General features: G+C 37.4%; 1 protein-coding gene across 1 annotated transcript in view; it reads left to right on the top strand.

Annotated features, from left to right (window-relative positions):
- The first annotated feature begins 489 nt into the window (after nt 1-489).
- Nucleotides 490-22,990, top strand: part of ALG13 (ALG13 UDP-N-acetylglucosaminyltransferase subunit) — a 71,936-nt gene continuing 49,435 nt past the window's right edge. Inside the window, 3 exon segments of the mRNA XM_069462796.1 lie at nt 490-606; nt 1,591-1,753; nt 5,289-5,427. Of these exon segments, the coding sequence (XP_069318897.1) occupies nt 526-606; nt 1,591-1,753; nt 5,289-5,427 (383 nt within the window). The 5' untranslated portion in view covers nt 490-525.

The following is a 22,990-nucleotide window of genomic DNA, read 5'->3' as shown; positions in this document are numbered from 1 at the left end:
AGCTAAAGTGAGATTTTAAGTAGGATGTACAGAAAACACGAGAAGACAGAGTGAACAATTATCTTTATAATGGTATGGCGGTGGGGGGAAAAAGAAGGAGAGTTCACCTGCCGGCCTAAATGCAATTCTTGTGTGGTATTTTATCATGTTAATGTACAAATTTACATTTTAAATGGTTCAGCCAAAGGGTTCAACGGAGTACAGATCTAGGCCTTAGGTCTTATCGCCTCTGTTTTACAAACACCACTTGCTAAGGTAGGTTAACTCTCTCGAGCTTCCGAGAGACCCTCAGGGCCTTGGATACTTGAGAACCACCACTGAAATAGAAAAAGGTTAAGGTTTTAAAACAGGGGCTGGCACCCAATCTTTGGCCCCACCCAACTAGTGACACAGCCCAGCGTGCCACCACCCCCTGGCGGGCCCAGCTGACTTCCGCTTCCCCCACAGCGCCTGGCTGCCGTAGACCGCGTGGCCTCCACTACGTCACATCCGGCCCTTGCGATTTGGGCTTGCAGGACCCGCGCGATGAAGTGCGTGTTCGTTACTGTAGGGACCACCAGCTTTGACGACCTCATTGCGTGTGTGTCGGCGCGCGACAATCTGCAAGTGAGTGGGCGGGCGAGCCGGCGGCCGCGTGGCTCGCAGCGCTTAGCTCGCCGCTGGCCGCCAGGCTTACTGCTAGCCTTGGTAACCTTGCCTGACCGCAGCCCTCGGAAAGAAACCCCCGCAACTCTACCACAGGTGCAGCGAACCTTTGCCGGCTCCTCCTGGCGCCCGGCTGGGCCCTCCTTGGGCTTCCCCCGTACTTGGGGTCCTCTAACTGCTCTGCCCGGTTGCCCGGCCGCTCCTCCCCGTCCTTTCTCCGGATCCTCCTCTCCCCCGCCCCGGCTTTCCCCCGCCAATTCTCCGCCTCCGCGTTCTCCGCCTTCGCTCCTCCTGCCAACGGCTCCGCCCCTGCGAGCCGGGGCTCTGATGGTCCGCCTTGCCTCTCTGCTCGCTCGCTCTCGCTCTCTCTCTCAAGTGTCCTGCGTGCTGCGCGGTCTGTGCCAGGAGCCTCAGCCCACCGAACCAGCTGTCCCGGCGCCTTTAGGGTGCCGCCGCGCCCTGCTCTGTCCCCGCGGCGCTTGGCCGGAGCCCGCGCCGTTCCCCTCAGGTCCCCGTTCCCCTCAGGTGCCCGTTCCCCTCGTGTGCCCTAGCTGCCAGCGCCCTCCTGATACGCGGCGCCTCCGGAGCGCGTTCTCTTCTCAGGGCTAGCGGTTCTCGCGGTCCAGCCCCTGAGGCAGAACCGAGCTGTTCCTTGATTGCTCCCCGCTCCTATTTTGAGATTTCTTTTTCAAAGTCTGTTCCTGCTCTGGTTTTTAGCGGCACCAGTTCTTTCCGAACTCGGAGAGCGGGGTCGCTTAGACTGTAAGGGCTATTGAGGTACTTGGGCTCCGGACGGGAAAAGGGGTTAGTTTTGAAAAACTGTCACCGGCCACAGCTAGGCTATTTGGCAGCCGCGCTCGGGTCTGAACACTGAACTTGTGGGTTCGTTGTTGTTTGTACAGTAGCTAGTTTAAAAGGCCCGCTTTTTCTTATTTCCTGTTTCAGGTACTCAAGAGCCTTGGTTACAACCGACTTATCTTCCAGATTGGTAGAGGAATGGTGGTACCCGAACCATTCCGTACTGAGTCATTTACTCTGGATGTTTACAGGTACAAGGACTCCTTAAAAGAAGATCTTCAGAAAGCAGATCTTGTTATTAGTCACGCAGGTAAAGAGACTTTCACTCTCACGGTTCGGTCTTTGATTAAGGATAAGTCACTAACTGATGCTTGAAACTTTTTTTTTGTGGTAAAATAAAATCACTAGAGTAACTGTAGTCCTTTTGAAGATAACACTTATTTGAATTTAACAATTGAGAACTTTATTGTAGAGAATGTAGTATTTCTGGGTGAGAGAAGTATGGGAAATTAATCACAATAGCGCAGCTTTACTGTAAGAAATCCTAAACACAGAGGGAAGGCCGGGCGCGGTGGCTCACGCCTGTAATCCTAGCACTCTGGGAGGCCGAGGCGGGTGGATCCTTTGAGCTCAGGAGTTGGAGACCAGCCTGAGCAAGACCCCCGTCTCTACTAAAAATAGAAAGAAATTATCTGGCCAACTAAAATATATATAGAAAAAATTAGCCGGGCATGGTGGCGCATGCCTGTAATCCTAGCACTCAGGCAGGCCGAGGCGGGTGGATCATTTGAGCTCAGGAGTTCGAGACCAGCCTGAGCAAGAGCGAAACCCCGTCTCTACTAAAAATAGAAAGAAATTACCTGGATAACTAAAATAGAAAAAAAAATTAATAGCCGGGCATGGTGGCACGTGTCTGTAGTCCCAGCTGCTCGGGAGGCTGAGGCATGAGGATGGAGGATCGCTTGAGCCCAGGAGTTTGAGGTTGCTGTGAGCTAGGCTGATGCCATGGCACTCTAGCCCGGGCAACAAAGCGAGACTGTCAGAAAAAAAAAAAAAAAAAAGCGGGGGGACTGATTTATCCAATGACACATATAACAAATTGTCAGCTTGAAATGAGCACTTGGGTTTAGATCTGAAGGAATGTTCAGCCTGCCAATCGGTTGGATTGGTAATGAGAAATTGGCTTTAAACTATTTTTTACATTTCTTTCAAATATGAAGTGAATGCAGTCAAAAGTATTCTTTAACAACCATATAGTGTGTAAATCATTTCCTGTTCAGAGAACCAACCTGATGATTTAGTTAGACTTCTAAATACCTTCAGAACAACTGCTTTTGGGGGAATGTTGCACTTTTTTTTTTTTTTTTTTTGAGGCAGAGTCTCACTCTGTTGCCCGGGCTAGAGTGCCGTGGCATCAGCCTAGCTCACAGCAGCCTCAAACTCCTGGGCTCAAGCAATCCTCCTGCCTCAGCCTCCCGAGTAGCTGGGACTAAAGGCATGCACCACCATGCCCAGCTAATTTTTTTTTTCTATTTTAGTTACCCAGCTAATTTCTTTCTATTTTTAGTAGAGACGGGGTTTCGCTCTTGCTCAGGCTGGTCTCGAACTCCTGACCTCCAGCGATCATCCCGCCTCGGCCTCCCAGAGTGCTAGGATTACAGGCATGAGCCACAGCACCCGGCCAACATTGCAGTTTTGATTGTGAGATAGGGCATTTCTTGGGTTTTTAAAAAGTATAGTTTGAGGAAAGTAAAGGCTTCAGAAATAGACATTACCAAGATATTGTTGATGAAAAACATATGGCAGTTGAGCCTGTAGTCCCAGCTACTTGGGAGGATGAGGCAGGAGGATCCCACCAGCCCAGGATTTCCAGACCAGCCTGAGCAACATAGTGAGACCTCATCTTAAAAAAAAGAATTTTTGGCCAGGCGCGGTGGCTCACGCCTGTAATACTAGTACTCTGGGAGGCCGAGGCGGGAGGATTGCTCGAGGTTAGGAGTTCGAGACCAGCCTGAGCAAGAGCAAGACCCCTGTCTCAACTAAAAATAGAAAGAAATTAGCTGGACAACTAAAAATATGTAGAAAAAATCAGCCGGGCATGGTGGCACGTGCCTGTAGTCCCAGCTACTCGAGAGGCTGAGGCACAAGGATTGCTTGAGCCCAGGAGTTTGAGGTTGCTGTGAGCTAGGCTGATGCCATGGCACTGTAGCCGGGGCAAAAGAGCGAGACTCTGTCTCCAAAAAAAAAAAAAATTTTTTTTTTAAAATAAAAAAAATTGTATAGCATGGTAGCTAACAGGGTTTTTGGCACTGCTCCGCATGCTTTGTGTATATTAACTTGTTTACTCCTCCCAAACAATCCTATGAACTAAACACTGTTAGTATTTACATTTTACAAATGAGAAAACTGAGACACAGAGAGGTTAAGTAGTTTGTCCAGCAAGAAAGTGGTGGACAGATACAATCTAGTGCTGGTGCTGTGTTTTTTATTTTATTTATTTTTTCTTTTCTTTCTTTTTTTTTTTTTTTTTTGTGAGACAAGAGTCTCACTCCGTTGCCCGGACTAAAGTGCCGTAGTGTCAGCCTAGCTCACAGCAACCTCAAACTCCTGGGCTCAAGCGATCCTACCACCTCAGCCTCCCAAGTAGCTGGGACTATAGAGGCATGTGCCACCATGCCCAGCTAATTTTTTCTGCATATATTTTTAGTTGTCCAGCTAATTTTTTTCTATTTTTTCTTTAGTAGAGATGGGGTCTCGCTGTTGCTCAGGCTGGTCTCAGGCTGGTCTCGAACTCCTGAGCTCAGATGGATCCGCCCACCTGGGACTCCCAGGATTCTAAGATTATAGGCATGAGCCACCACGCCCCACCTGGCACCAGGCGGGACCGTGTTCTTAACTACTGCTCTAGCACAGCATACTCAAAAACAACTTATCTACTCACTGATCAGTCTCCTCACTCCCATTTAAAATATTTAGGTGATTTTAGATTTCAAAGTTGCATTGATCCTAATATTGTGTATGTACATATCCATGGAGATCTATCCTTGACTGTTTTGGGGATGGCACCTCATATATAGACTTACAAGGAGTGGTCAGAGTTTTTCTTTATTGGTGCCTAGCACTATTGTAGCCTTTCTTTTTCTACTTGTGTTTGAAAAGAAATGAAGTATAGTTTCACATACAGTATGCTGAACCTGGATCTTATTTGAATTCAAGGCCATGCCCAGAGCATGCTGCAGATGTCCTGACTTAAAATAGTTGGACTTAGGATTTTTCAACTTTATGCTAGCGTGAAAGTGATATGCATTCAGGAGAAACCATTCCTCGAGTACCCATACAGCCATTGTTTTTACTTCCAGTGCAGTATTCAATAAATGACATGAGATATTCAACACTTTATTACAAAATAGGGTTTGTGTCAGATGATTTTGTCTAACTCTTGGCTAGCATAAGTGTTCTGAACATGTTTAAGGTAGGCTAGACTAAGCTATGATACTTGGTAGGTTTTAGGTGTATTAAATGCATTTTTGACTTAGGATACTTTCAACTTAGGAGTTTATGGGGACATAACCCCATCATAAGTACTAGAGAGCAAATGGCATAGCACTGAATTATAGGCCTTAATGTCATTGTCAGTGCTGAGGTAATGTATTTTTCAAGTCAGGTTTCTAACACCAAAGAACAATCGATAATTATACTTTTGTCATTTTGAATGAATAATTGAAAGGCATGGTTTGCAGTTCTGCCAACTAAGTTTTTCAACTTTTGGGTTCTAGCTATAAAGCTTGGTGGAGCACCATAACTTTTTAAAAATTGTATTATCAAATTTGATTTTATTTTCGTAGGGGCAGGAAGCTGTTTGGAGACTTTGGAAAAAGGAAAGCCAATTGTGGTGGTTATAAACGAAAAGTTGATGAACAATCATCAGCTGGAATTGGCAAAGCAGCTACACAAAGACGGACATCTCTTCTACTGTACCTGCAGGTATCCTAGAGTGATCTCTTGCCTTAATTCCTCCCCAGCTGTTCTTACCTACCTACCTAACCCATCTGTCTCTTCTGCTTCTTACCTTCTCCCACCTATCAAACATACTTTGATTCTCTCACCAATAAAACCCTCTCATTTGTTTGCCTCCCACTGTAACTATGATCTCTGTGTTGAATTTCTATTTGTATCTGTGGCTATTTCTTTTCATGTGAATATCTGAGCGTGTGTGCGTGTGTTTATCTGGGTGTGCAGGTCTCCGAGGAGCTAACTTTTGAATTTACTGTTTAGATTTGCATTATTCACGGAAGGCATTTGCTCATTTCAGTTAAGGTTTTGCCTTCCGTAAATCTACTGGTATCCCTAAATTAAATTTATTCATTTATTCAACTACACCTAATATGTAGCAGGCACTGTTGTAGGTGCTGTCAATACAGTGATAAACATGAAGTCCCTGCTCTCAAGGTGCTTATATTCTACTAGTGGAAGATTGACAGTAAACGAGGTCACAAATAAATGTTGAAGATAATTTCAGTTGGTGAAATATGCTATGAAGAAAGTAAGACAGGGTTATGTGAGAGCTGGGGTAAAGACTAATTAGGTAGAATGGTCAGGGAAGTCTTGACCGTATGTATCATTTGAACTGGGACCGGAATTATAAAGAAGAGCTATAAGACGAGACTGGGTGGGGATAGCTCATGTAAGAATTCTGATTTTATTCTGTGTTTAGTGAGAAGCCATTGGTGTATTTTAAGCAGAGGAATTACTTTACGTAATTTAGGAGTATTATTTTCTAGAAGTATATTAGAATTCAGTAAGAACTGATCATCACAATAGAAGGATGAAGAAAATTGCTGGTTTGTTTTCTATTAGTTCTTCTTTGAGAAACTAGAAGCTTACCAAAGAGCCAGGTCAGTAATTCCCAATTGTTTGACTTTAAAAGCTATCCTAATTTGATATTTTAAAAAGTAAATATCTCATTGAAGTATTACATATATTTATGTTATAGTAAATTAAAATTAATTTTAAAATTAAAAATAAACCCTAGAAGAAACTGGTTAGACCATAATAAGCTTTTCTTTTAATTTTACTGCTTCTGTTTCTTAGGTGCTCAGTAAATACTTTTCCATTCATTAAGTATTTATTGAGCATCTACTGTGTGCCAGGCATTGTTCTAGGCACTTGGTATACATCAGTGAACAAAACAGACAAGGATTCCTGTTCTCATCAAGAGAAGGCAGATTCATTGATTGTTTCAGGAGTAAAATTGTTGGTGCTCTCATCCCTATAATGATGAAGGAGAGGGAATGTCCAGGTGGCTCTATAATATAGTACTAGTCATGAACTATCATGAGTCAGAGGAGAAGCTGGATAATTAAAATTATGTATGCTTCAGATAATGGGCATATCTTCCCTTGGGTAGTTGAGATTGTTAGAGGTTAACTTCATTTTTTAAGGAGGAATAAACTGTTATCTTCCTAACTGGTTTATACAAGTCAGTTTTTCCAGACATTTGATGAATATTTTAATTCTAAATGTTAAGTCAGCTTTGATTTTATGTTAGTACATTAAAAGGAAAACATTGATTTCATAAACACATTCTGACTTTTTACTCAGGCTGAAAAGGAAACTGTATAAGTCTCCAATGTATTCATTTTTTTTTTTACAGTTTTAACAGTTTTAGAAGTCTTTTTCCTATATTAATTTCAAGAAAATCATACACATGAAAGCAGTAAGAATCAATAATTGGTTGTATTTTCATTTTAGGTAAATCATTTATTTTCCCCCAAACCTAGGCTGGGTGCTGGTATGTCTGTTTTAATATAAGTGACTGGTTTAAATAAAATTCTGAAGTAATGGTCTTATGTTGTGATTTAGAACCTTATTTCCAGCATGCATAGTGGTTGTGTACTGTTTAGTTATACATGGATTTATGATAGTAAATTATTGGCAAAAAAGTTATTTCACAATCTTCATGCATGGTCTAGTAGTCTCCCCAGCTTTTTTTCTCATCTGGCAGCTATTACTTTGGCTTCCGATTTTGGTTCCAATTTTTTTGTTCTATTTTCATAAGTTAATTTTGCTTCAGTTTAAATCTGCACAGTCCTGAGAAGTATTACAAACCCATGTGAACAAATTTTTTATGAAATAACATTTCTGAAATATTTCAGTTGACATAGGAGATAAAATATCTGCTGAGTTTATGTTGGCATTTTATAGCACTCTTTGTATTACTTTAATAATCCTAGTATGTATATATAATATTAAAATATATAAAATTCACATGTACAGTTTTAAGAGGCACCACTATATTCTTTTTTTTTTTTTTTTTTTTTTTTAGACAGAGTCTCACTCTGTTGCCCGGGCTAGAGTGCGGTGCATCAGCCTAGCTCACAGCAGCCTCAAACTCCTGGGCTCAAGCAATCCTTCTGCCTCAGCCTTCCAAGTAGCTGGGACTACAGGCATGTGCCACCATGCCCGGCTAATTTTTTCTATATATTTTTAGCTGTCCAGCTAATTTCTTTCTATTTTTAATAGAGATGGGGTCTCGCTCTTGCTCAGGCTGGTCTCAAACTCCTGACCTTGAGTGATCCTCCAGCCTCGGCCTCCCAGAGTGCTAGGATTACAGGCATGAGCCACTGTGCCTGGCCACCACTATATTCTTGAAAGCTAGATTCAGTCATCAAGTGGAAAGCAGATGAAGTATGGAATTTTCTCCCATGCTACCTCATATTTTTCTTCTTTTGTTTTAGCACGCTTCCTGGGCTGTTACAGTCAATGGACTTATCAACACTGAAATGTTACCCTCCTGGCCAGCCAGAAAAATTTTCTGCATTTTTGGATAAAGTTGTTGGATTACAAAAATAAACACTAAAATTACAAACAATAAACTCTCAACACTTTAAAAACAATCCCCAAATCCAACCTATGGAGTGTGATTAAATCAAATTAAATATATAATAGATGAGTATATTTGCAGAATAATGTAAGTTAATTAACTTCCTATATCTATAGAATGTATAGGAAATGTTATGGTGTGCACATTTGGGCCCAAATCCTAATTGCAGTTTAGTAAACTTACTAGATTTTTTTCCTGATCTTCAGTATGTAGTGAGCATTCACAGGTTTTATCCTAGAATCCCAAATGGATTTAGAGTCATGAAAAAAATGAATAAAAACTTGAAAACTTTGAGAAGGACCATAAATGTAGTTAGTTTAATATTCCTTAGAATAAAAAATAAAACAGTAACAAATTTGCATGAGAGTCAGCATCTTTAGCTTCATAACCCAAGGAACCAAATTTTAAAAACCCAGAAGTGATGGATTGTGCTCTGTGAAATATAAAGTTCAGTCATCACTTACAAAAGATTACCATGTCAGTTGATCTATTGTACTTGGAGAAACTACTTTTATCCTGAAGAATAGAGTGGAGTGGATATGTTCACTTTTTAAAATCTAAAATTTACATAGAAAGTGACAATTTTGCCCAATGTCAAAGCTTTACTGGTTTGAGAAGAATAAATCAAAAAGAGCTTGACTTAATACCAACAGGACTTGCTGTTATTTTTAAAGGATCCCTCTCACAGTGGTAATGAAACATTTACTGTAACAGAAATTTATAATTCATGTGCTTATAAAATTAGTTTTACAAATGAATAATAAATGATATGATGTGTATAATGGCTTAAATATATGGTTTTAAAATTCACATGCTAACTTGAGATAGACACATTATGAAATTCTTTCTGGTTAGTGTATATGGTCTCAAGACCTTTAAAATAAACTAGATCTTTAAGTGTCCATAGTTCTCCGGTAGAATGTTTAGATACAGTTTATTTATAAAAATTGAACATTTACTATGGAGACATATCTTCCATTATGTTATCCCAAATGTTAAATGTTCCAAACATTTTACTTGGGATGCATTTTATAATGTTTTGGTAGATTTATTTTCCTGATTGTTTTACTTAGGCTAATATTAAAAATAAATTTTTACTAATGGTAGAAGGTGGTGGCTGAGAAGTGCTCTGGGTAGCAGGAGGAAGCCAACCTGGATTAAAATTTTGCTGAGAATAATCTAAACAGTGAGTAATCTACACAGTTGAGAATTCATAGCACCATAATCATAATTGTATGTTAATGTGCTAATGTTTTAGGAAAGGTCCTATTCAAATCCAGGGAGAGAATCATAAGTGTTTTCTGGTCCCTCCTTTAAATGTTTTTATGTGAGTAAAATTGCGGGTAAAAGTTTGTTGATCACTCAGTTTTTATTTTATTTTATTTTGTTTTTTTCCACTTTGAGATAAAACCTGGACATCAGTATTTTGTTGTTGCTGTTTTTATTGTTGATGATGAATGAACTGCTCATTTGGGGGAAAAAAAAGACCATATACACACACACACACACACACACACAATATACATATATACACACACACTGTATCTGAGCTACACATTAGGCATCTTTTAATTGAGGTAAAATTTACATACAATGAAATTTACAAATCAATATATTTAAATGAGTTTTTATAAGTCTATATACCCATATAAATATCACCCAAACAAGATATAGAATATTTCTGTCACTACAGAAAGCTCTATAATGTTCACTTCCAGTGAACCCCCTTCCCCCTAATCAATTAGAGTTCTAATTTTTTCATCATAGATAAATTTTGCCTATTCTTGAACTTCATTTAAATGGCATCATGTAGTATGTACTCTTTTATGTCTAGTTTCTTTTGTTTCAATAATTTAGGTTCATCCATTTTGTTGCATTCTTTACTTTTTGTAACCCCTTTCCCCCAATCAGAGTTCTAATTTTTTCATCATAGATAAATTTTGCCTATTCTTGAACTTCATTTAAATGGCATCATGTAGTATGTACTCTTTTATGTCTAGTTTCTTTCATTTCAATAATTTAGGTTCATCCATTTTGTTGCATTCTTATTTGCTTTTTGTTGCTACTTTGTACTCCATTGTATGAACATAGTATTTGTGTATCCATTCTCCTTGTTGTTTCCAGTTTGGAGCCATTATGAATAAGTTGCTGTAACCTTTCTTGTGCATGTCTTTTGGGGGGGCATATGTACTTGTTTTCTTGGATACATACCTAGGAGCAGAACTGCTAGGTTGTAGGGTAGATGCAGGTTTAACCTTATAAGAAACTGCCATGTACTTTTCCGAAATGCATGTGTCATTTTACACTCTCATCAGTAATGCATGAGTGATCCAGTTGCTGCACGTTGTTTTGTCGACTGGCATGGTCGCTCTTTCATTTTCACCATCTTGGTATGAAATGGTGCCATTGTGGTTTTTTTTTTTTATTATTTCAGCATATTATGGGGGTACAAAAGTTTAGGTTATGTATATTGCCCTTGCCCCCCCCCATCAGAGCTTCAGCAGGTCACTCAGTTTTTACAGTTATTTTGTGGCCAGAAGGACTAACCGTAGAGAATCAGAAACAAATGAAAGGATCTACCCAAGTATCAGAAAACTAAAAAGCCATATGGGCTCTCATATAATCTGCTTTTTACTTTCCCGCAAGAATGCATAACTTAGATTGCATTATTTCATTTAGCAGAGGCTTAAGCCAATGGTGTCAATTGTGTGTAGCAATATCTCTGACTATACTTTAGGTAATTTTGTATCAGTTGTGGGTTTTTAAATCAAAGGAGCCTTTAGAATAATTTTGATTTGGCAGGGATTCTCTAGAGTACCTAGTCTAATCCCATCATTTTTCAGATGTTACCATTTGCCAAAAATAATAGCTTTTAGGAGAGCTGGTACTAGAAGTAGCTCCTTGATTCCCCGTCCTGTGCTGTCTACAATATATAATATATGTTGTAAGCTTTTTGTTTCTTTATTGTCTAGTATTTTATTTACTCTGATCCCTTCCAAGGAAGGTTTTATTTCCAGAAGTTGTTTATTTTAGTAGGAATTTCACACTTAACTGGATTTTTCTTTGGTATGTAACAACCTTACCCTAGGCTTTAGAAATTTGTGATTCCTGAATTTTTGGAATCTAGCAAAATTCTCTGGGTAGGATTGATACTATTGACTGAATTAAGACATTGAAGAATTGTAGACTTTTGGAGTTGGAAGAGAATTTAAAGAATTAATAGTTGGTTTAAACAGTTCATTTTACAGCTGAGGAAACAAACTAAAAGAAGTTAATTGCCAAGTTCATAACTTATTGGTCCTTATGAGAAAATGGTATTCAAAATTCTATTTGAAATATTTACTCAATAAAGTTAAATTTGTTTGATTTTATTACATGACAGCTTCAGGTTCTTGAAATCAATGAGTAAGTGTAATGCAATTTATTTAGCAAATTTCTATCAGATATTTAAATTCCCAGGGATAAGGAAGTGAAAGAGTTTAATATTAGAAAATTCACATTATGGATAGGTTCAGAGGTACACAGTAAATAGTAGAAAGTTTATGGTGTTGGAGTAGATAAATGATGTGATATTATGAGATGACCTTGGGAATTAAGGATTTTAGGTGAGTATGTGCTTATAATTTGGGAGGAAAGAAAGAGCTAGAAGGATTTGGTGGTGGTAAGATATTGCAACCAATGAATTTGATGTAGAGTTCTGGAATATTTAAAAATAGTCACTGAAAGTACTATCGAGTATCTGATTTATGACACCTTTGAGCTCTACTTTGTATGATTTTAAGGGCAGGTCATATATAGGCACAAAGGACAATATAAAAAGGTTGTTTACCACTTTGATAGTTTGAGGAAGAGTTTTCCAAGATTAAAGTCAGGAATGACTAAGCAGTAATGTAGATATTTTTCTTGGGCCTTTATTATGGTATAGGTACTTAATCCCTCTGATTTGTTCATAACATAAAATTTGTGGAGATGACCAAAAATCTGCATATAGTTTGAGAAATTAGATCTATGGGCAGATTATTTGATTGATTTTTGGGAAAGATTTGGAAAGAGTGGTCATCATAGTCATGTGGTGATCAATTTTCTGCTGTACAACTAGTACCATATTTTAATGGGGGAGTGGGGAATGAGAAATAACAATTTCAGTTTATACTTGTTCAGTGTTAAATTCCAGTATATTCTCTTCATTTATGAGGATAGTAGTACTCATAAATTTGAAGTCAGGATTATCCCAAGAAATTCAGATTGTACGCTAGCCATAGGTTTATAACCTATTTGAGTTTTCATATTGCTACTAGAAAATCACAGATTGCCACTCATAGAATCCATATATGGAAACTATTCCAGTTGGTTTACCTAGCTGCAAGTTATTTACTAGCCTTTTTCTTAAAATGTTTGTATTTTAAGGTTCTCTTTTTGGTCCTCTTTGCTTTATATTTTTTTTCTTGGCATTTTCATCACTCTCAGAGCTGCTACTGTTGACTCCCCCATCTATATCTCCCAACTCTGATTTGAGCTCCTGAATGGTATTTCCAATTGCCTGTTGGTCATGCCTATCTGTTAATTCTGTAAACACCTCAAACTCGATGTGTCCCAAACTGAAGTCATATTGCCTTTCATGTGAGATCCTTGTCTCTATTAATGGTGTCACCATTTATTTAGTCCTCTCGGCTATTACTCTTCTATTTTCCAACCCCTTGTATCTAATTGGTCACCAGGTACTCTCAGCTTTATTTCTTAAGTATCTCAAGCCCATTTATTTATTCATTCAGTCTTTTATTATAAATGCATACTGAGAATCTACCTTTTATATCAGCGGGACTCAAGACATGATTCCTGCTCTGGAGGAACTCTTACAGTCTATTTGGGGAGGAAGTATATCTTACTCATTCTTGAGTTTTCTGCCTGAAACACAGTAGGCTTTCTATAAATGGTAAGTATACTGCATCATTTATGGAAACACTGTCATCTTACATTTATTTTATACCGACTTTGATTTGACTCGAAAGTGTCTAGTATGTCTTATTCAGAAGAAAGATATGACCATCACATCGTGTGGTCAGTTTGTAGGATCAAGCATTTTCAGGAATGGCATCCCAAATATAACAGTGCTGATCCTATACAATATCCTAATGGTATTTAAGGATCTGTCAGATAATGCTACCTATTTGAGATTTGAGGTAAAACGTTGTTAAAAATTAGGTATATAAAAAGCAGTATCTATAGTGTTTTCCAGTAAAAGATTACATGGAGCAAGGTTTAGGATACTACCAAATTATATTTATTTATGAAATGTTTAATTCCCTATATGAATATTCTAGTACAATCCTTATATTTTAATTTTTATGGGTTGACTAAACAAAAGGCAGACATCTAGCTAGCTTCAAACAAGAATGTAGAATACATGCTTCTTAATGTTGATAATGATTCTTGAAAAATATTTTGAGGTACTTTTTATATCATTATACATTATCTTGGTATTTCTCTTCTAAATCTTTATTGTTTTTATGAATTTTTACCACATCCTGGCCAAAATTAGGAATTTTGATTGACACTCTTATAGCTTTGAAAATGGTTTTATTTTGATGGCTGCAGTCCTGTTCTCTAAGGCAGGGGTCCCCAGCCTTTGGTGAGTTGTATAATTATTTCATTACATATTATAATGTAATAAAAATAATAGAAATAAAGTACACAATAAAGGCAATGTGCTTGAATCATCCTGAAACCATCCCCCTCCTCCCTGGTACATGGAAAAATTGTCTTCCATGAAAATGGTCCCTGGCGCCAAAAAGTTTGGGGCCTGCTGCTCTAAGGCAGTGGTTCTTAAAGTTCTTTCAGTCATGAACCCTTTAAAATACTTAAAATTATTACTTTTCTCTCTACTCACACATATAATTTTGCAGTGACTTTTGGGGCATTTACAGGTACCTTGAGGCCCAGGCCCCTAAGAATCCCTAGACTGAGGCCAACTTCAGTAATTTCATTTCTTGATCATTGTTCATTAATATTTAAATATAACTCCTAAACTCTATAATTAAACCCTTCTGATTAGATATATTTAAGTTTAGGAATTCCCAGTTTTTATAATGTAATGCAAATTAAAAACTTTTCTCATGACATTTAAACATACCATAAAACACATTTGTAATTAACATTAATACTCTTACACTGTTTACTCAGTGTCTGTAACCCATAATGTCTTATGTAGCACTTTTCTAATGATAAAGAGGACTAAATGGAATTTTTTATTTATAATAATTATTTTTGAATATAATCCATTAGGCTATTTGATGAAGATGACCAGTGACCCTTGCCTTTTCCTCGTTAAAGTTGTTTTCAACCCCTAGAAACATATTCTAGTAGAAATTTTATTTGAAAAGGGAAAACAGCCTAAATACATTTACTGTGCCTGGAGGGGGTGGGCTGCGGTGTGGGGGCTCAGTGCCGACCCCTGGGGTCTCCACCACCCGCAGCTCCCCTCCTCCCTGCCTGTCACTGGGCTGAAGTTACTCTAAATGAAAAACTTTGTTTTGAATCTTTTGTGTGTAAAATGGTAAGTGGCTATTTTTAAAGTTAAGTGTATATGAAAAGTTAAATGTTCTAGATTTAAATTAAATTGTAAAATAAATGGAAGTGTACTAAAACACCTTGGGAAAAAAAAAAAAAAAAAAACCTGTGTTCACTCTGTCCACTAATGCGGTTCCTTAATTTGCTCGTAGAATAGAATGCCAATCCCTACCTGTGATTTCTGTAGCCTCCCCCACAGTACAGACTCTGTAAAACCATCACAGATTCATTATTTTTCTATGTGGTGTGAAATAAGGATCTAATTTCAGTCTTTTGCATGTGGATAGCCAGTTTTCCCAACACTGTTTTTTAAGAGAGACTGTTTTTTCCCCTATTGTGTGTTCTTGGTACCTTGTCCAAAGTCAATTGATCATAAATGTGTGGGCTTATTTCTGGGCTTTCTATCCTGTTCCGTCATTTGGTATATCTGTTTTTATGCCAGTACCGTGCTGTTTTGATTATACTTTATAATATGTTTTGAAATCAGGGAATGAGATGCTGCCAGCTTTGTTCTTTTTGCTCAAGATTTTTTTTGTGTGTATTTTATGGTCTTTTGTGGTTTTATATGAATTTAAGGCTTTTTAAAATTTCTGTGAAAAATGTATTGGAATTTTGATAGAGATTGCATTGAGTCTATGGATCGCTTTGGGTAGTATACACATTTTCACAATATTTTAATCCAGGAACACAGGATATCTTTCCATTTGTGTTTTATTCAGTTTTATTCATCAGTGTTTTATAGTTTTCAGTATATAGATCTTTCACTTCCCTGATTAAATTTACACCTAAGTGTTTTGTTTTTTGTTGCTTTTGCAAATGGGATTGTTTTCTTAATTTCCTTTTTGGATAATAGAAACGCTACTGATTTTTTTTTGTGTTAATTTTATATAGTGCAACTTTACTGAGTTTATCAGTTCTAACAGTTTTTTGGTGGAGTGTTTAGGGTTTTCTATATATAAGATTATATTGTCAGCAAATAGGGACAATTTCACCTCTTTTCTATTAGGATGCCTTTTATTTCTTTCTCTTGCCTAATCGCTCTGGCTAGGACTTCCAGTAGTATGTTGAATAGAAATGGTGAGAGTGGTCATCCTTGTCTTGTTCCTGATCTCAGGGAAAAAGCTTTCAACTTTTCACTCTTAAGAATGATCTTAGCTTCGGGTTTGTCATGTGTGGCGTTTATTGTATTGAGGTACATTTCCTTTATACCTAATCTGTTGCGAGTTTTTATCATGAAGAGGTGTTGAATTTTTGTCAGATGTTTTTTCTGCATGTATTGAAATGATCATGATTTTTATCCCTCATTCTGTTAGTGTGGTGTATCACATTTATTGATTCCTATATGTTGAACCATCCTTACATCCTAGGGATAAATTCTACTTGATCACGGTGAATGATTCTTTTAATTTGTTGTTAAATTTAGTTTGCTGTGATTTTGTTGAGGATTTTTACATTCAGGTTCATCAAGGATATTGGCCTGTAATTTTCTTTAATTTTAGTGTCCTTGTCTGGTATCAAGGTAATGCTGGCCTTGTAAAATTAGTTTGAACATATTCCCTCCTCTTCAATTTTATGGAAGAGCTTAAGAAGGATTGGTATTAGTTCTTCCTTAATTAAATGTTCGGTAGAATTCAGCAGTGAAACCATCAGATCCTGGGCTTTTCTTTGATGGAAGGCTTTTTATTACTGATTCAATCTCCTTACACGTTATTGGTCTGTTCAGGTTTTCTGTTTTTTTTTTTTTTTTTTTTTTTTTGAGACAGAGTCTCACTTTGTTGCCCTGGCTAGAGTGAGTGCCGTGGCGTCAGTCTAGCTCACAGCAACCTCAAACTCCTGGGCTTAAGCGATCCTACTGCCTCAGCCTCCCGAGTAGCTGGGACTACAGGCATGCGCCACCATGCCCAGCTAATTTTTTGTATATATGTATTTTAGTTGTCCATATAATTTCTTTCTATTTTTAGTAGAGATGGGGTCTCACTCTTGCTCAGGCTGGTCTCGAACTCCTGACCTCGAGCGATCCACCCGCCTCGGCCTCCCAGAGTGCTAGGATTACAGGCGTGAGCCACCGCGCCCGGCCTGTTCAGGTTTTCTGTTTCTGTATGATTTAGTCTTGGTGTAGGTTGTATGTGTCAGGGAATTTACTCATTTCTTCTAGGTTATCCAATTTGTTGGCATATAATTGTTCGTAGTAGTTTCATATGATCCTTTGTATTTCTGTGGTATCAGTTGTAATGTCTCCTCTTTGATGTCTGATTTTATTTGAGTTTTCTTTCTTTTTTGTTAGTCTAGCTAAAGGTTTGTTGGTTTTGCCTCTTTCATTTATTTATGCTCTGATCTTTATTTCCTTCCTTCTGCTTTGGGCTTAGTTCTTTTTATGGTTCTTTGAGGCATAATGTTAAATTATTTGAGATCTTTTTTCTTTTTTGATATAGGCAGTTATCACTGTAAATTTCCCTTTTAGGATTGATTGCTTTTGCTGCATCCTGTGAGTTTTGCTATGTTGTGTTTCCATTTTTGTTTGTCTTAAGGTATTTTTTATTTCCTTTTTGATTTTTTTTCTATGACACATTGGCTTGTTGTTGTTGGCATGTTGTTTAATTTCCACATATTTGTGTATTTTCCAAGATTCCTTCTTTTATTGACTTCTAGTTTCATGCCATTGTGATCCAAAAAGATATGATTTCCATTCTCTTAAATTCCTTAAGAGTTGTAGTTTGGCCTAACATGATTTATTCTGGGGAATATTCCATGTGTGCTTATGAAGAGCATGTATTCTGTTGCTGTTGGATGGAATGTTTTATATGTGTCTGTTAGGTCCATTTGGTGTAAAATATAATTCAATAATGTTTTGTAACTGATTTTCTATCTAAGTGATCTGTCAAAAGTCGGGTAATGAGGTCCCAAAGAGGAGACTTTATCTTCTTCTTCCCTCTCTTTTTCATCTTTCTTCCCATCCTCCTAATTTAATCAGTTTTTGTGAGATTCATTTTCAGTGTTGACATTATTAGTATTACTTAAGTACAGTTTTTTGTTAACATCTGAGCCATGTAGTGTTCATTGATTTTATTTCCTTTTCTGTAAAACTTTGTTTTCTCTCATTTCATTTATTTTTTCATTTTCCTAGTTTTGATGGAAACATCCTTACACTCTCCAGCAGAAGTGTACATCTCTCCTTAGTGTAGTTGAACACATCAAAGTTATCTATGACTTTAATTTACCTATTTATTATTTTAGATGTCCATGCTGGAGTTCTCTGTTCTCCTTTTATCTGAACTATTCATCCTCTGTCTAGTCCTACTGAGTGTGTCTTCTTTGGATTTTCCCTTCATCCTTATCCTGGAAATTCTCTTTGCTTTTCTCTTGTGTTGAATTTCCTATTTCCAGGACTGTTTGGCTCCCCGCTTTTTTTTTTTTTTTTTGGTGTAATTTCTTTATTTTGGTTTCAAATATATTCCAGTAGCTTTCTGAGGAAAGGTGGTAAAGTTTTTGAATCTTTTCTTTCTGAAAACACCTTATTTTACTCTCCCATCAGATAGTTTCATATAGAAATTAAGGTTGGAATAATTTTCCCTCTAATCTAGAACTTCATTGTTTTCTTAATTCTACTTTTTCTTTTGAGAAGTTTATTGCTATTCTTATTCGTGAGTTTTTGTATATGACCTGTCTTTCCTCTCTGAAAGCCTTAGGATCTTCTCTTTATCCCCTGGCTTCAGAAACTTTATTATTATGTGCAGTGCCAATAATCTTTTTTGTTTTTATTATCATGGCTACTTCAGGGACCCTTTCAATATCAATATGGATACTTGTACCCTGGCTCACGAGTACCTTGGGTATTTGATTTTATATGAAACTGATAAACTATTTTTTAAAGTGACTGTAGTATTTTACATTCCCACTAGCTACATATGAAAGTTCTAGTTGCTCCACATCCTTGATAATACTTGGTATTGTCAGTTCTTAAAAAAAATTATTTTAATTATTCTAAGATGTATGGAGTAGTATTCCATTAAATATATAGAAATGGCCAATAAGCACATGAAAATATGTTCCACATAATTAACTACTTGTGAAATGCAAATCAAAACCACAGTGAGATGCTACTTCACACTCACCAGGATGGCTATAAGCAACCAGTGGACAATAGCAAGTGTTGGTAAGCATATAGAGAAATAGGAACCATCATACACTACTGGTAAGAATGTAAAATTGTGCAGCTGCTATGGAAAACAGTTTGACAGTTCCTTAAAAGGTTAAAAATAGTTACCATGTGATCCAGCAGTTCTACTCCTAGATATATACCTAAAAGAATTGAAACCATATGTCTAAACAAAAACTTATGCATGAATATTTATAGCAGTATTCATAATAGCCAAAAATGGAAACCCACATTTCTATCAACTGATGAATGGATAAATTGTAGTTTATACAATGGATTGAAATAAGTACTGATACATGCTACAATGTGGGTAAACCTTGAAAACCTTATCCTAAGTGAAAAAAACCAGTCACACAGGACCACATATTTTATGATTCCATTTATTTGAAATGTCCAGAATAGGCAAATCTGTAGATTCGGAAAGTAGATTAGTGGTTGCCTGGGGTTGGTGAAGGTAGGGGATTTAGAGGTTGACAGTTAATGGATACAGGGTTTCATTTTGGGTAATGAGAATGCTCTGAAGTTGATTGTGGTGATGGATGCACAACTCTAAAGATACAAAAAACGATTGAATTTTATACTTTAAGTGAGTTAAGTGTATGGTATGTGACATAGCTCAAAGCTGTTAAAGTACCTAGTTTTAAGAGTACAATTCAATAGTTTTTAGTTAATATATATAATTCTTCAAACATCAACACAAAATAGTTTTAGAAGATTTTTGTCATTCCAAAAAGATTCTTTGTGCTTATTTGTAGACAGTGCCTATTCCCACTCTAGCCCCAGGCTACCACTAATCTGCCTCTGTCTCTGTAGATTTGCCCTTTGGCATATTCCACATAAATGGAATCATACACCTTTTACACCTGGCTTCTTTTACTTAGGACTGGTTAGGACTGGTTTCTCCACATCCTTTTTTTTTTTTTAGACAGTCTAACTCTGTCACCTAGGCTAGAATGCCGTGGCGTCTGCCTAGCTCACAGCAACCTCAAACTCCTGGCCTCAAGCGATCCTTCTGCCTCACCCTCCGGAGTAGCTGGGACTACAGGCATGCGCCACCATGCCTGGCTGATTTTTTTCTATATATATATATATTTTTTAGCTGTCCAAATCATTTCTTTCTATTTTTAGTAGAGATGGGGTCTCGCTCTTACTCAGGCTGGTCTCGAATTCCTGACCTCTGAGCTATCTTCCTGCCTTGGCCTCCCAGAGTGCTAGGATTACAGGCGTGAGCCACCACACCCGGCCTCCACATCCTTTTTAACACTTGTTATTGTCTGTATTATTTATTATAGCTATCCTAGTAGGCGTGTAGTGATATATCATTGTGGTTCTAATTTGCATTTTCCTAATGACTAATGATTTTGAACATCTTTTTATGTGCTTATTAGCCATTCCTATATATTTGGTGAAATGTGTATTCAAATTTTTTGCCCATTTTAAAAATTGGATTGTTGTTTTCTTATCATTGACTTTTGAAAGCAGTTTATATATTTTGGTACAAAGTTTTTTGGTTAGATATGTGATATAAAAATATTTTTTCCCAGCCTGTGGCTTGTATCTTCATTCTCCTAACAATGATATTTGCAGAACAAAAATTTTTAGTTTTGATGAAGTCAAACAATGTTTAAATTTTATGATATATGTAATAACTTTGCCTAACTCAAGGTCTTGAAGATTTTCTCCTATGTTTTCTTTAAAAGTTTTGAAGTTTTATTTTACATTTAGATGTGTAATCCATTTTGAGTTAATTATTGTACAAAGTGTGAGGTATATAAGTTGAAGGTCTTTTTTTGCCATATGGATAATCAATTGTTCTGTCACCATTTGATGAAAATGCTATCTTTGCTCTATTGAACTGCCTTTGTACATGTCAGAAATCAATTGACCGTATTTGTGTGGGTCTACTTCTGTGTGCTTCCCTGTGTGTTACTTTCCTTTTTCTCCATATCCTTTTGTCTTCCGGTCCCTATTTTGTGTGTTTGTTTCCAGTTTTCTCCTATTGCTTTTCTGATTCTCTCTCCCCCTCCCAATTTTCCGTTTCCCTATTCCCTTCCACATAATGAAGTATATAGATCGTATTAAGTTTTATGTACTTTATTTTTTGTTTAAAAAGCAATAGATATGAAGAATTTATATTTTTCTTTATAAGTAAAATATGCCAAAAATAAATTAAAATTTTAATTATAACCCTTAATTTTTTTCAGTGAATCAGTGGGCTTAAAGAAAGATGGTGATCCCTTTTCCCAAACAGTATGTTTCAAAACTTTTGCAACAGGCATCACTTCCCTAGTGTTACAGTTTCTTTTAAAAAAGAAATTGGTTAATGTGTTGCAAATTGGTGTGCTGAGGAAGGTCAAGATTTCATTTTTCTACCATGTTAACTATTGTTTCATTCCTAAATTATAAAAGTGATTATTGATACTTTTCTTATGGGGGCAGTCATGATTACTACTGGATCCACAAATAAGAAAATTAATTGAAAGAAACTTAATGTTGCAACTTCTCCAAAGCCAGCTTTTGACCTGTTTATTTTTTTTTTAACACTTAAACAGTAAGGAATTGGATTTTGGCATTTAAATAAGACACTTGGTAGAGGAATCAAGTAATACAAGTAACTGGTCCTGTCTTTGACCCTTAATACTTTGTTTTTTTCAGAATCCAGAACAATTTTTCTAGAAAAGTACCCTAATAATACATTGAAACATGTCTCTCATGTCCAATGCCTCTCATACTGTGCCACACCATTTTAAATGTAGCCTATTAGAAAGTTTGTGGATAAGATACTCTTCATGTTGCTTCCATTTAAATTTTTGTTTCTGTTCTTTTTTTTTTACAGTACTGTTTGCATTTTTAAAGAAACATTTTTTTTGCATTTTTCCTTTTTATTAGTGCTATACAATATTTTGGAGACATTAGTCCAAATTGTATCAGGGTTTCCTGGCATAGCTAATAGAGTTAGTTTCTGTGATCCTAGCAGAGAGTTATCTAGAATTAAATGAGATGATTAGTTCAACCCCATGTCTGAAATATCCAGGTAATTGCTTTAACATTTTCCTTGAACTGTGACCTCTGCTCCTATAGATCAAGGGAGGTCCCTCTCCCTTATTTGTTTTTTAAAAAGATATTCTTTTTTTTTTTTTTTTTGAGACAGAGTCTCACTCTGTTGCCCGGGCTAGAGTGAGTGCCGTGGCGTCAGCCTAGCTCACAGCAACCTCAAACTCCTGGGCTCAAGCGATCCTCCTGCCTCAGCCTCCCGAGTAGCTGGGACTACAGGCATGCACCACCATGCCCGGCTAATTTTTTTCTATATATATTTTTAGCTGTCCATATAATTTCTTTCTATTTTTAGTAGAGATGGGGTCTCGCTCTTCTCAGGCTGGTCTCGAACTCCTGAGCTCAAACGGTCCGCCCACCTCGGCCTCCCAGAGTGCTAGGATTACAGGCTAAAAAGATATTCTTAATGCAAAAGCTTACTAGTTAATTATGTTCAGATTCCCACTCTGGTTATTTCCCTGAAACTATGAATTTGGGCACAGACTAGTTAAAGATTAAAACAAATAAAAAAGTTAAATAAATAAAAATACATTATGTATTAATATAATGTATTTTTAATAAAAAATAATGTAAGGTTTTAAGACCAGAGTCCAGAGGAGGGGGGCGGCACAGCTGAAAGGTAAAGTACCCTCCCGGGTTTCGGCAACAAATGTAAGGTTTTAAGACCGGGGTGTCCGGCGCCAGAGAAAGAAAGACTAGCAGAGTTAAAAGGGATAAGTAAAGAGGCTTTATTGGGGTGCTCCCGGGTGGGGGTAACGGGTTCCAAGAGAGGGGCCCAGGCGAGCCTCATGGTCCCACGAGTGGAACCGGAGAAGCCGCCCCGCCCAGAAGTCTGGGTGGGCTTATATACGTTTTTTTTTTTAGGGGTGGGGGATGGGAGTTTCTCT

The sequence above is a fragment of the Eulemur rufifrons genome, chromosome 30, assembly GCF_041146395.1.
Source record: "Eulemur rufifrons isolate Redbay chromosome 30, OSU_ERuf_1, whole genome shotgun sequence".
Classification (NCBI taxonomy): Eukaryota; Metazoa; Chordata; class Mammalia; order Primates; family Lemuridae; genus Eulemur; species Eulemur rufifrons.
Note: the sequence above shows the minus strand (reverse complement) of the source record. Positions and strands in the feature narration are given on the sequence as shown.